This window comes from Balaenoptera ricei, chromosome 1, assembly GCF_028023285.1.
Source record: "Balaenoptera ricei isolate mBalRic1 chromosome 1, mBalRic1.hap2, whole genome shotgun sequence".
NCBI classification, from domain to species: Eukaryota; Metazoa; Chordata; class Mammalia; order Artiodactyla; family Balaenopteridae; genus Balaenoptera; species Balaenoptera ricei.
Window position 1 is genome coordinate 114,064,934 of NC_082639.1, and position 15,389 is coordinate 114,080,322.

General features: G+C 56.3%; 1 protein-coding gene across 6 annotated transcripts in view; it reads right to left on the reverse strand.

Moving 5' to 3' along the window:
* MEF2D (myocyte enhancer factor 2D) overlaps positions 1 to 15,389 on the reverse strand; it is a 33,906-nt gene that overhangs the window by 13,432 nt on the left and 5,085 nt on the right. For 3 of the 6 annotated variants that reach the window (XM_059933953.1, XM_059933923.1, XM_059933939.1), the window contains exons 2-4: positions 3,488 to 3,679; positions 2,669 to 2,872; positions 1,000 to 1,137 (exon numbers count right to left, since the gene is read on the reverse strand). In XM_059933953.1, the coding sequence (XP_059789936.1) occupies positions 1,000 to 1,137; positions 2,669 to 2,872; positions 3,488 to 3,541 (396 nt within the window). In that variant the 5' untranslated portion in view covers positions 3,542 to 3,679. Of the gene's footprint in view, positions 1 to 807; positions 943 to 999; positions 1,138 to 2,668; positions 2,873 to 3,487; positions 3,680 to 3,823; positions 3,926 to 15,389 lie in introns of all 6 variants that reach the window. The other 3 variants (XM_059933964.1, XM_059933944.1, XM_059933932.1) reach the window with 2 other exon arrangements.

Below are 15,389 nucleotides of genomic sequence, written 5' to 3' on the forward strand. Positions count from 1 at the left end.
TGGACTCACTTTGCCTGGGAGGGCAGGCCAGGGTTCCTCTAGTCTCTGGGCTGTGCGTCCTTGGGCCAGTAGCTCGATCTCTCTGCTCTGGAACCCCCTGGAGTCATGCCTGCCACTCCCACCAAGGAAGTATGCTGGTTGGAGTGCTTTGGGATCCAGCTCTGGCCCAGAGAATGAGAAGAAGGCTCTGCTCACTGCAGAGAGACCCGGGGACACCTGGAACCCCCCTAGTGGAGGTGGGTTAGTCCTCAGCCAGGCAGGACACACAGAGAGCAGGTTAGAGGCCCTGAGTACAGACCCAAACTCACACACACAGCTGTTAAGGATGAGCGCGTGGGTCGGGGCGTCACCTCACTTGTCGTCTCTCATCCGTCTGCCTGCTGCAGAGGGCGTTCACCCACCTCACTGCCTTCCCCTTCAGCAGGAGTCTCTGCCTCCCCTTGACAGTGCTATTGAGTATCTTGGGCTGGGGGTGTCAGAGCAAGCCCAAAGGGGCCTCTCCCCAAAACAAATCTGGACAAAGAGCACATTCTCTACTTTCCTGTCATCTAAGGATCTCAGGTCATCTACACACTTCTCGCTGGTGAGGGGGACACTCCAGGCCTCTCCCGGCTTATGCTCCATCCAAGATGAGTCTCAGCAAGGGTCACGGGTTTATCACGACCAACGTCAGAGGTTCCTCAGTGGTCACCAATAGCCCCAGCATGGCTCAGAGCAGAACATCCATCAGAGGCAGCCGAGGGCCGGGGCGGGGCGCGAAGCCACACCATGCACCACAGGGAGGCTCTCCTCCATGCGACTACTCACGGCCAGTCTATAACTCTGCATCATTTTATCAAACTCCTCGTCTATCTTTTTATATTTCTCCTCCGTCTGGGGGGTCAGGGCAAACACCTCGTCCACCTCAGGGCTCTCACATTCCCTGTGCTTCTTGTGCAGCGCCTGGGGGGGAAGGGGCCGGAAGGGGGGGCCAACAGAGAGAGAGTGAGTGGGGCTCACCCCATAGCGCCGGAAGAGCCCGTCGAGCTCCTCGCTGGCGCGCCGGTACTTGTCCTCCAGCAGGGGGCTCTGTTCCAGCGAGTCCTCCCCGTCGGGCTCCGGGCTGTCGCAGCCGTTGAAGCCCTTCTTCCTCAGGGTCTGTAACCGCACCACTACCGTCAGCAGGGGTGAGGGTCCTCCCAGCCCCGACCCCCCCCCCTCCCCGGGCGTTCCTTCCAGCCCTTCCCTAAGACTCTCCTACTTTCTCACCACCTCATACCTCAGGGTTCCCAACATCTCCCCAGCCCCCTCCCTCAGGGTGACCCTCCCCTCCTAGGGCACTGGGTGACTGTGTGGCTGGTGGGGGGAGGCATCAGAATACAGGGTCACGTGGAAGGCGGGCCTAACCCAGGGAATGCAGCCGGCACAGAGACACGTGCTTCCAAGGCGACAGGTGGGGTGGGGGGTTTCTGGGGGATGAGCTGAGGGGCTGGTGCCCTGAGGCAGCCTGTGCCTGTCCACCCTTTAGGTGAGCCCCAGCCAGAAGGCACAGAGCGCTCTCCAGCGCAAGGCCGTCAGGGCTGACTTTGCCCGGCTCAATTCCTGGGCTCTGCTTAGAAGAAGAAGGGGAAAGAGAAATCGAAATGGAGACAGAGAGGTAGAAGAATAAGAGGGAGAAAGACAAAACATTTCTTTGCATTTACTGAGTTCCTACCATGTACCACCTTGTACGCTGTCCTAGAGCAAAGGCCACAGCTTCTCCCATGCACCCACACAAAGTAGGGGATGCACACCTGGTGGTGTGGAGGAGACCCCAAAGCTGACCTCTCCATGCTCAAAACATCTTCACAGATACTTGTTTTGTCTTGAAAATGAATGTGAATTTTACATTCTAGTTTAGAGTAAATCTGTCTTCGCTAATATAAAAATAAAGGAATTTCTTCCACATCTGTGGAGTGAAAGTCTCGCTCCAGGAAGGCAGGCCTGTGGCTTCCCAGGCACCCTTCTTCATCGGCACAGGTCCCGTACCCCCAGTGTGAGAAGCAGGAACTGGGCTGTCTCATTCAATTCACACAAAACTCTTCAAAGCAGGCACTGGCCCCATTTCGTGGAGGTGGGCACCAAGGCTCTGGGAAGCTAAACCACCTGCCCAAGGCCACACAGCCAGTAAAGGCCAGAGCTGGATTCCAAAGCCCACGTCCTTTAATGGTTTACAATGTTAGCTCTCTTTGAAACAGAAAATAGAGCCACAGGGACCCACAAAGGGACAGAGACAGAGCAGCAGAGATGGAAACAAAGAGGGAGACAGAGAAAGGAAGAGTCAGATGCAGGAGCATATCAAAAGATGGAGAAGGAAGGAAAAGAGAGAGAAAGAGAGAATTTGAGAGCAGACAGAGCAGAGATGTCATGTTGTGCCTGACAGACATGAAGAAAGCGGCTCAGAGAGGGCTGGGGTGGGACTGGGCTGGGTGGGCAGCCCCATCTGACATCTACCTCACTGCCCTCCTTCCTCCTTGGGCCCGGGGTTTGTAGGAGAGGTTGTGGGTTTATATGTGTGTGTGCACAGGTGAGGGGGCTTCAAGGGGCAGGTGTACATGTGTGTGTGCACGGGCAGGTCCAAGTGTGCATGCTGCATGGGCACGTGGTGTGCAGTTGCAGGCGGGGGTGGGGTCCGCGTGCGTGGGCCCACCTCGATGATGTCGGCGTTGGTGCGGCTCTCGTGCGGCTCATTGTACTCCGTGTACTTGAGCAGCACCTTGTCCATGTCCGTGCTGGCGTACTGGAACAGCTTGTTGGAGTGGTTGAAGATGATGAGCGCGATCTCGCAGTCACAGAGCACGCTCAGCTCGTATGCCTTCTTCATCAGCCCGAACTTCCTCTTGGTGAATGTCACCTGTAGGTGGGCGTGTGGGCGGCCAGGTCTGGCTCAGTCAAGGTCTGCCCAGGAGTCCCACCTACAGGAAGCTGGACATAGCCAGCCCCTGCCTCACGATAACCCTGTTCTCAGGAGCCCCTGGTCTGGGCAAGGAACAGGCCAGCACCCCTCTACCAACACGTGGCCAAGACACAGCCCAGGGCCAATTCACTGAAAGCAGAGAAATTCAGATGGACAGAACTCCACACCTCTGTGCTGGGGGCTATAAAGAGGTTAGGGAGGGAGAAAAGAGGAGCTTCCAGGCGCTTCCCTTGGGGTAGGAGGAGGGGAAAGATTCATCTTGGGAAAGGGGAAGTGCCTGGGTGCGGCCTGAGGTTTGCATATTGCATATGGTAGGGGCTCAGGTCTGCCTGGTTGCAGCAGCAGATGAGTCCTGGGGTTCTAGGACACAGGGTCCTAAGAGCTGCAGGGAGGTGGGGATTCCTCTTCTCCCAACTCAGCCCTTGCCCTTCCATAACAGACTCCAGAGCCCCCTTCTTCCGGGAAGCCTTCTTGGAGTGGCTGGAAGTGGAGTGGAGGCAGAGGCCAGCTCCCTGCCCTCATCCACTCCGTGAAGCTCCAGGATCCCCTCACCTGTCGGTTCCGCTCATCGGTGATTCGCTGGATCTGAATCTTTTTCCTCCCCATCTTTTCCGGGGATCCTCAGTGCCAGGGAGGGGAGGGGATCGCTGGGTGGCGGGTCTCGGCACACCTTACACTGTGCTCATGAACAGTCTCGGACCAGCACTCAGTTCATGGTCTGCAGGACACCTTCTGCACAGCCTCCTGGGTGGGGAGGGTCACAAGAGGACTGTCAGCCCTGGCGACCCTCATGCCTGCTCCTTTGGCACACGGGCCAGCCTCACAGCACCCCTGTGAGAGGCTGGTAGCATCTGAGCCCCATCCACAAACTAAGGAAATGGTGGTGACCTGAGGTGATGGCATGCCACAGCCAGGCACAAGATGGAATTCACTCAGGGCCCAGCGCTCTGCTCCAGGCTCCTTCCACACCATCACTGCTGCCCTCAGGTTCTAGGTCAGACAGAACACAGTCAGGGAGCTCCCTGGCTCCTAAGGGTCTGGGTCTTAGAGAACGTCCCACCCCCTCACTTCTCCCCAGAGCCCACCAGGAGTAGAGACACCTGGGCTCGCCAGCTGCCCCGCTGGCCTAGGATGGTGGTTCCCACACGGAGCCCGGTGCAGAGAACGTGCCGAGTGAACACCCGCCGAGGCTGTGAACAGCTAGTCCGGTGTACCTGCTGCCAGAATGGGAGTGTGTCTGCACCCCTGGCTCAAGGATATACCAGAGCAGGTCTAGAGCAGTGGTCCTCATACCAGACTCATAGAACCCTGGAGCCTGGAGTCCCGAAGTAGGGCTTGGGCTGCAGAACCCCTATCTCCCTTTAACCAGGGCTCCTCTACCCCAATCTGTTTTACTCAGTGGGCCTTGGCCTAAATTTCTGCTTTGAAGAAAGGATTCTGCTGCTTTAAATAAACCAACCAACCAACCAACCAACCAACCACCCCTCTACACCAGAGGTCAGTAAATTTTTTCTTTAAAAAGCCAAATAGGGACTTCCCTGGCGGTCCAGTGGTAAAGAATCCGCCTTCCAACGCAGGGGACGCGGGTTGGATCCCTGGTTGGGGAACTAAGATCCCACATGCCGCGGGGCAACTAAGCCCTCGCACCACAACTACTGAGCTCGCGCACCTCAACTAGAGAGCCCGCGTGCCGCAACGAAGAGCCCACGTGCTCTGGAGCCCACACGCCACAACGAAAGGCCCCACGTGCCGCAACTAAGACCCGTTCAGCCAAAAAAAATAATAATAGATAAATAAATATTTTTAAAAAAAGAAGCCAAATAGTAAGTATTTCAGGTTTTGCAGGCCATACCGTCTCTGTTGTAACTGCTCAACTCTGCCACTGCAGCATTAAAGCAGCTGTAGACAACACATTTAAAAGAACGAGTGTGGCTGTGCCCCCAATAACACTAGATTTATAAGAACAGGCATGGCCAGATTTGGCCCATGGGTCACAGTTTGCCAACTCCTGCTCTAGAGGAGTGGGGCATGTCTAGAACCCAAGCTCAGTCTAAGAGCACTGCCTCCCAACCTTGCTCAACTCAGAGCATGTAGAGAAAATATAGAACCAGTGCCAGACAGGAAAGAGGCTGCTGGCAGCCAGGGGGACACAGGCACCGGGTGGAGGGATCCTTGTCTCAGTACACCTATAAACCCATCATGGCCCACTGGGTGAAGAGCTCCAATTAAAGAGCCAGGAAGGCAAACGGAGGCCCTGCACTGTACAGCGTGAGGTACCACAGGGTGGAAGGAGGCACAGGGATGGCAGCCCAGCCTGAGCCAGAAAAGGTGCATGCTCTCAGGTGTGGGTAGCACCTAAACAGGCTGGGTGAGCCCCTGGGGACTGGAAGGGCCAAGGATGGAGGCACAAGTTGACCCCAGGGCCCTTCTGGCTCTGCAATTCCAGAGATGGAATAGTGGGAGATGGTGGAAAGGGGCAGTAGGCATGGGACCCACGCTTTCTAAAGCCACTCTGATAGGGTCCTGGGAGGAGCCCAGACCACAGAAGTCCAGCCCTCCTCTCCAGAGTTCCCCTTCCACAGAGTCCCTGCCAGAGAGCCCACTACAGAGTCCAGGAAGGTGGGCTCTCACCTCCCCCCAACCAACCTGGGCAGAGGGTGGGTGTTTGACGACAGAGACACCTGTAATTAGGAACCCCCTCCCCAGCCCCCATTTCCAGTGGCTGCTGAGTTTCTCTAGCCTTCACATATCCACTCAACCGTGGGCCCCAAGGTTCCACAGTAGATGCCAAAGTTCAGCCTTGGCATCTTGGCCATAGAGGGAAGCAGAGAGGGAAGGCAGGGAATCTATGGACTTGGGAGAAGCCAGGAATATCCCTCCCCACCCTTTCCCATTATCAGGACTTTCCCTCAGGCTTTCCCTAGCCCAGCTGGAAAGAGAGCTTCTGCTCTGTCCAGGCAGCTTCAGAAAACAATGTAGCCCCCTCCCCACTCCTAGAAGGACCCTCCACACCTCTCTCTCTCTCCCCAGGGAGAAATCTTCAAACCCTCTTCCCTTCTTCCTTATCCTCAAGGTGCTCCATGGGCCTCGGGCCTCCTACTGTCCACCCTCACACATGCCCTAGGACATCACCATCACCAGCCCAGCCAACCCTGAGTTGGCTGAGCAGATATCTGGACCCAGAACCAGCTCCAGCCACCCCATCCCGCGTCTGTGACCCCGATCTCTGCCAAACACGCCACTGCAAAGGCTCCAGCCCGAGGAGTTCGGCTGCCCCGCCTCCCAGTGCAATCCAAAGGCTGTATTTTCCAGAGTTGCAGTGGTACGGGTTTGGCAGAGAAGGCGGGGAGGGCACACTGAGGGCAAGGGAGGGCTAAGAAGAGGGCTTTTTTTTTTTTTCCTTTTCTTTTTTTAATTTTTCAAGACGAGGGCTTTTTAAATGGGATTCTCTGGCCTGGCCTTGAAAACCCCAGTCTAGACTGGTAAATGCAGTCACTGTCACCCTCCTCTGGCTCACAGTATCCACCTTGCATCCCTCCCCCATTTTACTATCTCCTTCTCGCCGCCTTTCGTTCATCAGCAAATTTTTGCTGAGAGGTAACCTCTACCAGTTTATGGCCAATGCTATCTCCTCCTTGAAGCTGGGAGAGATCCCTCTCTTTGCTCTCACGATCCTCAGAAAAGTCATTCCTACAATCTAACTTCATTCCTTTGGTTCTCCCAAGATTACTGACTCTCAGAGTATTTTGTTCTTTTCTTTCTAGCACTTATCATGATTGTAAATAATTACAATTCTGTGCTTCTATTTAATGCCTGGCTCCCCTATGAGACTGAAGCTTCATGAGGGCAGGAACCACATCTGTATCCTTCACCACTCTATCCCCTGTAAGGAGGAGCTTGGGAAATGTTTGTTGAAAGGAAGAAAGGATTGTTTCATCACTGTGACCCTGTGAGAAGTCCTTCTTGTGGTCTAACTTCTGTTGTAGGACCAGCTCCTCCCACTCTATCCTCTGTGGAGACAGAACTCTTCCTCTCCCAGCTGTGCCGGCAGCTTGCCTGTTTGGACGCCACCTACCCTCCAACTACCCCTGCTACTCCAGTCCTCAACCCTCCCTACCCTCAGGTTGGTTGGTACAGAGGGTGAGACTCTAAAGTCTTCTAAGGAGCAGCCCTGAGCACATGGAGATGGAGAGGACTGGGTTGCTTAGGCAACTGTCACCTGGCAACCAGCTCCCTGGCTGATCTCCTACACCCCCACCCCCACCCCCGCCTCATGCTGGGGGAGCTGGGCTGCTAGAGGGATCAGGGCTGAGAAGACAGGGAAGCCACAGAGACCCACTGAGCATCCTCTGACAGAGCAAAGTCAGGGTTAAAAAGACCAGGCCTCATCTATACCCAGTAGCCCAAAGCACTTTTTATGATTCCACGTTCCCATGGCGCCTTCCCCATTGCCACTCCTACCTCTGTGCCAACACTGCCAGAGGAGGAGATGCCCCTACCTTGGGCAGTCCTTCTTCCTATCTAACCAGGAGCCCTCCTACAAAGGAGGCTCAGTCTGTACTCATCTCTTTCCCCTTCTGCTATCCATTCTACACTGTTGCAGTCTTGGAAGGCTTGGGGGCAAGAACATGAACTCAGCCCTTACTTTGGAAAAAGGGGTGGCTGGGGCCTGGGTGGGCACAATGAACCCTAAACTGACCCTATCCAAGGTATGGAGGCCTATCTTGTCCAAGCTTCCCTCCTATCCAATTAGGGAGATTTTAATGAACACCTGGACCTCCTTAATTAGCTCTCTTCCTAATTACCTAACCAACTGCCAGGAGCCAGAGGCCTGGGCATCTGTTATCCAGATGTGAGCCTTTTCTTCTTCGCCTGGGCCGGCCCCATTCCTCTTCCCCTTTCCAGCCTGCTCCTCCTCTAGGAGGCCCTCCCAGATGACTGACCTGGCTTTTGGCTGCTTCTCCTGGAGGCCAAAGGCTTGGGAGGGCTTAGGGCTGCCACAGAGACGGGGTTATCCAGGATGGCCTTCCTGCTCGGATGGCCCCAGGGCCCACCCAATCCTGACCTCAGGCCACAGCTGTGACTCCTTGGGCTGGCAGCATCCCTGTCACCAAAAGTACCCCCTCGAAGACTCCAGCTGCTTCTGATTCTGATTCACCTACTCGGAGTAGTGCTGGCAGGACAGGATTGGGCAGGGTGGACCTCCTGGGGAGTAAGTGGGAGCAGACAGAGATAGGGCCTCCCCCAACAGAGACAGAAGGAGCAAAGAGGGAGGAGGATGGCAGCTGGGCTGAGCCCCAGGGAGGCAGGCGCAGACCCACCGTCTGTGGAGAAGGGTGGTTGCAGAGAAGCCTTTGCAAATGAGACAGGACACAGGGCAGGAGGCTCATCTGACAACACTCTTGACAAGTAGAGGCTGAGTGAGGGGACCAGAAACGGTGGGGGTTCCAGAAGGACCCCATGGACAACCGGTTTCCTCAGCTGGGCTACAGACCCAATAGGAACATGTGGGTTGTACTGACATGCAAATAAGGTGCAAATAACATATAAAATGTACCCTAAAGGGGATCTTGGTTTGGAGGGGGCATGGGAGAAGGAACAGGCTCCTGCCTCCCCCAGTGTAACACCACTTGGTACCTGAGCAATATTCAAACCACTCTCAGGTTTCAGAATGATGCTATCTCAGTTCCTGTGTGAGGGTGGCCTGGGGCCAGCGGGAGGAGTTGGGGGGAGCGGTCAGGGCAGCCTCCTGAAGCTGCAGTTGCAGCAGGGCTGCCCTTCCTGGGGGAGCTGCGGGAGAAGCGCCTTCCAGTGGCTAGCCTGCACCTCCTCTCTCCTGCTGTTGTCAGGGGACCACCTACCTCCCCTTCTCCCCTGCACCCTTCCACCCGTATCCATCCTCTGTCCCAGTGGCCCAGAGGTTCAGAGGAACTGCAGAGCATCTGCTTTTGGAGCTGCCATACCAGCGCAAGTCAAAATGGAGCAGCTGCCCAGAGAGGCTGAGCGAGCAGCCCCCGTCACAGAGCATCGGGCTTCAAACCCTGCTCTTCCACATACTGAGAAACTCTCATTAAGCAGGCCCTTCATCCCTTCCTCCCAGGCTGCTCAGGGCTGTAGGCTGTGGACTGGAGGGGAAGGCAGGAGGTGCTGGAGACAGCTGTCATCCCTCCTCCCGCCCCTTCCCTGTAGCTGGGCTGCAGGGCATGAAATAAGCAGCAGGCGCTGGGGGAGGGGGTGACAATCCAATCCACCTGTCACCCCCACAGTCAGGCGGCCTCAAGCAGCCTGCTCACTAACGAGGGAGGAGGCGTGGGTGAGGCAGACACAGAGGGGGGTGGCAGAGGGGGACAGACACAGGAAAAGAGACAGAGAAAAAGAGGTAGAGAGTCCAAGAGGAAGGCAGAGTGAGGGGCAGAGGCAGACAAGGAGAGGGCCAGAGGAGACAGGGAGAGGCAGGAGACTAGACAGAGACAGAGATTGAGAGAGAAGCGGGTAGAGAACAAGAGGCAGGTTCAACAACTGCTTGCACGACGCTGATGCTAGGCCGAGCACGTGGGCGAAACTCGACAGGACTCCAACCCTGTCCTCTGAAATCCTGCAGTCCTGCCAAGAGACAGACAGGGAAGGGCAGGGCCCACCTAGGGCAGGGCAGGGAAAGGCAAGGAGGCCCTCAGGCGCCAGGACTGAGCCCAGACCTGGCCGGGGATGGAGCATCTCGGCTCTTGAGGCTCTGGCTAGGTCCCGGCTCCAGGGCAAGCAGGCCCTGAGAGTGGGCAGAGGTGGGCACAAGGCCCAGCGGCCCTCTCAATGCCCTGGGTACTGCCTCCATTCCTGCCTCACCCCAGGGCTCACTAACCTTCCAAGCCACTCACGCTGAACCGCAGCCCTCTACGCAGAGACACATGCTGAGGAGCTCTGGAAGATGGGTGGGAAGGTAAACTCAGTGACCATCAAGAGGTGGGGCCCAGGCAAGAGAGTCCGGGGGTTCGCAGCCTCTGGAATCTACACAGAGAGCCCTTCCTTCACAAACACTGTACTAGCCCCGAAGTGGGGGGCGTCACCCTCCCCTCGAAGCCTGGGCAAAGGCAGCGCTGGGGTCTCACGCTGCCCCTCTCCCCCACCGCCCACAGTCCAATTCTCACACCCCCAGCCTGCTCCCCACCCACTGCTCCCTGGCTCCTCCCTGTTCTCCATTCCCTCTGCCCCCTCTCTGCTCCCCCTCCCACAAGGCAGCCTCTTTTCATTCACCCTGAAGTTCTTCTAGGGTCTGCTCTCAAAGGCACAGGCGGGTCCCCATCCCCGTCCTTCTCCTCCCTTCAAAGTTCTGTTTGGCAGGCTCACTCCCCAAACCCTTGGTTCCCACCATCCTCCCCTCCCTCGGGGACTCCCCTCCCCCAGCCCAACAGCCTCAGGGTTGGGCAGGGGCTATTTTTAGTCTGGGCACTGAGCTAATTTTAACTCACCGACAAGGGACCTGGGGGCGGACTGTTGGGCTGGGGGGAGGGAGAGAGGGCCAGTCCAAGAAAGCTGGACCTGGGGCGGGGGTGGCCTCAGGTCCCAGGCACCCTAAGAACACAAGCGGAGGCCGGCACTGACGTCTTCGCTTAAGGGACAGGAATCGACTTGCCAAGAGGAGCGCCCAGCGTGGGGAGCAGGGCTGGGAGCCCTCCCTCCAGTTTCCGCTGGACAACTCTCCCGCGCCCCACCCCAGGCTTCCCGCCCTCTTCTCCCTGGCAAATCTCCTGGGATGCGGCCAGCCTGTTCTCTGCCCAGGAGATGCCTCTCCAGTGAGGGTCTGTCTCCTGAGCCGCCTCCACTGCTTCCCCACCCTGGCTTGTCCTTCCTGTAGTCTAGCTCTCATCCTTCCTGTAGCAGCACTGAGGCTGTATGGCCCCCTACAGAGGCAGCAGCCACACCCCCACCCCCGACCTCCAGCACTGCCCACCCCAGCTCTGGCCTTCCCCTGGTGGCCTCTAGGCTGGCTCCTAGGAACCACCCTGCGCCCACAAGTTCCCAGAGCCACCCCGCTGACCTCAGGAAGAATCTGGGGGTAACAGGAGATTGAGTCCTAGTAGAAAAGGGGTAGGTGAGGTAGGGTAATGAACAGCCCAGGGAAATACGGGGACTATGGGTAGGGATTCTGGATGCCTGGGTTCTAGTCCCTGCCCTGGCCCTAACTCACTGTGTGAACCTGAATAAGGCACTGCCCCCGCCAGAGTTCACCCCGCTGGCCAGTACAATGGGTAGGTGGAGTGGAGTAGGTACCCAAGTGCCCTTCCAGCCAAGACATTCTGTTCCTATGCTCTTTATAGAGGCTCAAAAGGAAGGGAGGTCAGGACTGTGTGATTCCATGGAGAGGTAACAGAAGAGATGGTCCAGTTAGGTCCCCTGTCCTCCAGCTTAGGAGGGGAGGGCAATGTGGAGGCCGGAAGAGTGGAGGAACAGGCCTGATGAAGACGGAGGTGCTTTCGGAACGATAACCTCCACAACAGATGGCCAAGGGTTGACAGAGGCTCATGGTCAGCCAGGGCAGGTGCCAGGCAGGGCGCACAGGCCCTGGCAGCAGAGATTCTGCCAAGTCAGTCCCCTCACACACCTGGAATGCCTATCAGACCCAGGGCTTGGGATCCTGCTTCTGGTTAGAGTAGTGACTGGCCCAAGGTCACTGTCATGGTCATTAGTGGGGCCAGCTCTGGAACCTGAGCCTGAGCCTTGCTTCATGCTCCACCCAGCAGGCCAATCAGTAATGACTCACTACTGCTCATTTGCATGGGGATTTGGATAGTGTCTCTGACCTTATTCCATCAAGTTCTACTTCCCATTCTAGGACCTGGGACACCCCCACCCAGCATCCCTAGGCAGTTAGGGACCCCAAGTGGAGTTCTTGGCACCTCAGGTCTCCAGTCTCATCCTTCTTCTGCAGAAAACATTTCTGAATTGATCTAGTGGTACTGTCTAGAGCTCTCAAGCCAACTGGGTCCTCCACTCTTGTCCACGTCCCCTGTCCAGGAAGGGATTTGAGGGGAGGAGGTGTAATTATGAGGAACAAGTAAGCACTGCAGCTAGAGGAATTTGATAAGATTCATGGGGTAAAGTGTGATGGCTCCAAAACTGCCTGGGGGTTCCTCAGGAGAAAAACCCTATTCCCCTCTTTAGTGCCAAGGTTGGGGCAGCAGTAGGATATGAGTGGACTGTCCTTACTTCCACCTCTATCCTCACTTCTAAATTCCACTCCCAAAAGTGCAAAACGAGAGGAAACAGCCTAGTACAGCAGGCGAGATAGATGTAAGACTACAGAGAGGACTTCCCAGGCTGAGTCTTTGAACTCAAAGTAGTCTCTGGGGCTAAAATTTGCTTTGTTAGAAGTTACCTGACTAAGCATGGGCAGCTGGTAACACTTGGGAGGGCATGGCGGTCCCAGCACTGTAGTCCAACTAATGGGAGCTAGAAGACAGCCAATCCCCTGCCTACTTTGAAGAGGTCAAATTGACCTCTGTTTGTCCAGTTATAATACCTATGCTTCTAGCTGTACCCTCTGAAACAATGAAGCCAAGCAGGCAGTGGTCTCCTATGCCGGGAAGTCCTTCCTGCTATCTAACCACCATTCCTCCCACTGCAGCCAACCGTTCCCCTGCAACCTAAGCCCATTCCACTCATCTAGATGAGAGTGGTGGACAGGGGCCCCTGGCCATCCGAAGCCTCGGCTGAGGAGAGGTGGGGCGGTTGGGACGGTTAGTGTGTCACCTTCCACCTCCCCACCCAACTTCCCTCTGGGGTCTCAGGAGACAGAAGTGAAAGTGGCAGCTGGGGCCTTGGGGGCGGGTCAGCTTGAGAGCCGTTGGGGTGAGCATAATGCCACCAGTGCTGGGTCTGGGCTGCCTGCCATTGCAGCAGGCAGGCTGGTGGTTAGATCAGGAGAGGGACTGCCCATGGAAATGAGGGCTTGGGAAAACTATGGAGCATGGGCCCCTGGCCGAAGGAAGAACAAGCTGAAGAGGAACAAGTGGAGAAAAACAGGCAGTAGACAGTCTCAGAAGGGCACTGTATTCCAGGGCAGTGGTCTGTCCCCTTGTTTAAAGCAGCAAGATCCTTTTTTCCCATCCACAGAACAGGGGCAAGGCTGCTCTAGCTGAAGCAGATGAAGGGGGTTCCAGGTCCTGATTGCTGGAACGTGAAAGCAAGGAGAGAAGGGAGGAGGCCTGAGGCCTGGGCCCTCAGACTGGACAGCACCAATTCCGACGGAAGGGAAGGTGGAGGATGAGAATGTGAAGCGTTCACCTACAATTACAGACAGCACTGCCCCCCACAAAGAGGCCAATCCAATCACGGAAAGCAAATCCTCCTAGAGACATCATGACCTCGGGAAGCCACCGGGGATTTAAAGGGGCCCGCTCAGGGTGGCAGCTGGATCTCCTTCTGACTCGAAGGACAGTCCTCTAAGCCCCTGGCAAGGGAGGGCCGGCAGTGCGGATACGTGGGCCTGCTGAGGCGGCCAGCCAGGCAGCTCTTATAGGATTAGCTTGCTGCTTTCAGGAAAGGTGCCAGGTGAGGCTAAGATGCCCAGCCAGATGGAGCCGCCCCGACCCCGCCACACTAGCAGGCAGGGCGGGGAAGTACCTACACACACCTAGTACTCAGCATTCTCTGCCATTCCTATGGTCAGGATTTATCCTTCCTCTGAGTGGGAAGGCCTGCCTATTGTCTACTCTCAATCCCTCTGCTACATTTTACAACCAGGGCCCCACCCCAGGGAGCAGGTGAGGAGGCCAAGGGGTTCCTCATCTCTGCTCCCTGTCAGCTCCCCACCCTCTGGGCTGACAGGTGGGGGAGACAAGAGAAAACAGCTGGGCCAGGACACCTGTCCCCACCCAGTCAGCCTGGGCCCCACAGGCCTGCCATGGGGTATGCATAGGGGAGTCAGCAGAGAGGCAGGCAGCTGTGGGGGATGGAGAAAAGGGGCTCAGAGGTCAAAGAGAGATGTGCCTGGGGAGGCCTGAGGCAACCCTTTCAAGATCAGCCCTTCCTCCTGGTCTACCCCCAACCATTAACACACGCATGCTTTAAAGGTTTGAGGTCACCTGCTCCATCCCCTTGCCTCCGTGTTACTCGATCCAACTGGAGTGGGAAGACTCCACAAAGAGACCAACCCTCCTCTCCCCACCCACACCCACTCCCACCCTATGTCTTCCCTTGAGATTTGAGGATGAGCTCTCTCTTATTCCTTGTTCTCCCAACCCTCAATCCCAAGTATTTGCTGGCAGGGGTGGGGGCAGGGAGATCATGAGAGATAAGTAAGCAGGCAGCCAGAGGGATCTGGTAAGACTCGGGGGTGAAATGTGGAGTGGGTAGGTTCTGAGACAAGGAGGCAGCTCGTTGGGGAGGGCAGAGCTGGGCTCAGCTTCCCAAGCCCGTCCCAGGGTCCTCTCAGGGCCTCCTAAGGCCCCCTCACATCAAGTCCCTACCCAGGACACTGCGTGCCTCCACCCCACCTTCTGGACCGCTGCCTTAGCAGGCAAGTCCAGGGCCAGGTTGGAGCTGATGTCTGGAAGAAAGGATGCAGCCACTTTCCAAGCACCCACTCTGTGTTGAGTACCACACGTTTTCCCATGGAACCTCCTTCCTTTTCCAGGGGAGGCATCTCTGTTTCATAGAAATGGAAACCAACTCAGAGATGTGCAGGGACATGCCCAAGGTCACCAGGAATAAGTGGCAGAGGAGGGCTGACTGCTGAGCACAGCGCTTCCCCGCAAAACTTGGACTGAGAGCAGGCAGGTTCTCCCTCCCAGGAGTAATAGCACATTCCTTCCAGGGCAGGTTCCCTAATATCTGGGCCTGGGAGGCTCAAGTCAGCCATGCCTCTTGCCTTTGCACAAGCCCAGGACTCTTCTGGCTCAAGTCTTTCCTGATCTAGTCTCTCTCCTCATCCATCTCATACAGCAGCTTTAGGGGGTACTAACTGGTACCCAGGAAGGGTCTCTGAGTGTCACTTGTTCCTGCCTACATACCCCTGCTTTGGGGGCTTCCTCCCATGGCACTCAATCAGAAGACAATACCTACTCAGGGAACCAAAGCATGTCCCCCCCCATCTTGCCACCAGACCCTAATCCTCTGCACTCCTGCCAGGGAATCCTACTGGGCTCATTCTTCCCTTCAATGTATCCTCCTCCTCTTCCCAGGTCTCCCTGGGCCTCCTTTTCCACTGCCCCTCCTGCAGGGCAGGATCCTTCCCTTAACCTTAGACAAAAGCCCTTAACACCTCCTAACTGGGAAAGCTTGAGCAAGTCACTTAAATCTCTGACTCAGTCTCCTCAATTACAAAAAACAGTGTGGAGAAAAATAAATGAGTCTTCCTATGTTTCCATGCCCAGCACAGAGCTTGGCACACAGGAACACAACAAATGGAAGTTTCCTTCCTCCAATCCCCAGGGATCTCAAAAGTTTTAGTTTTTGGTCT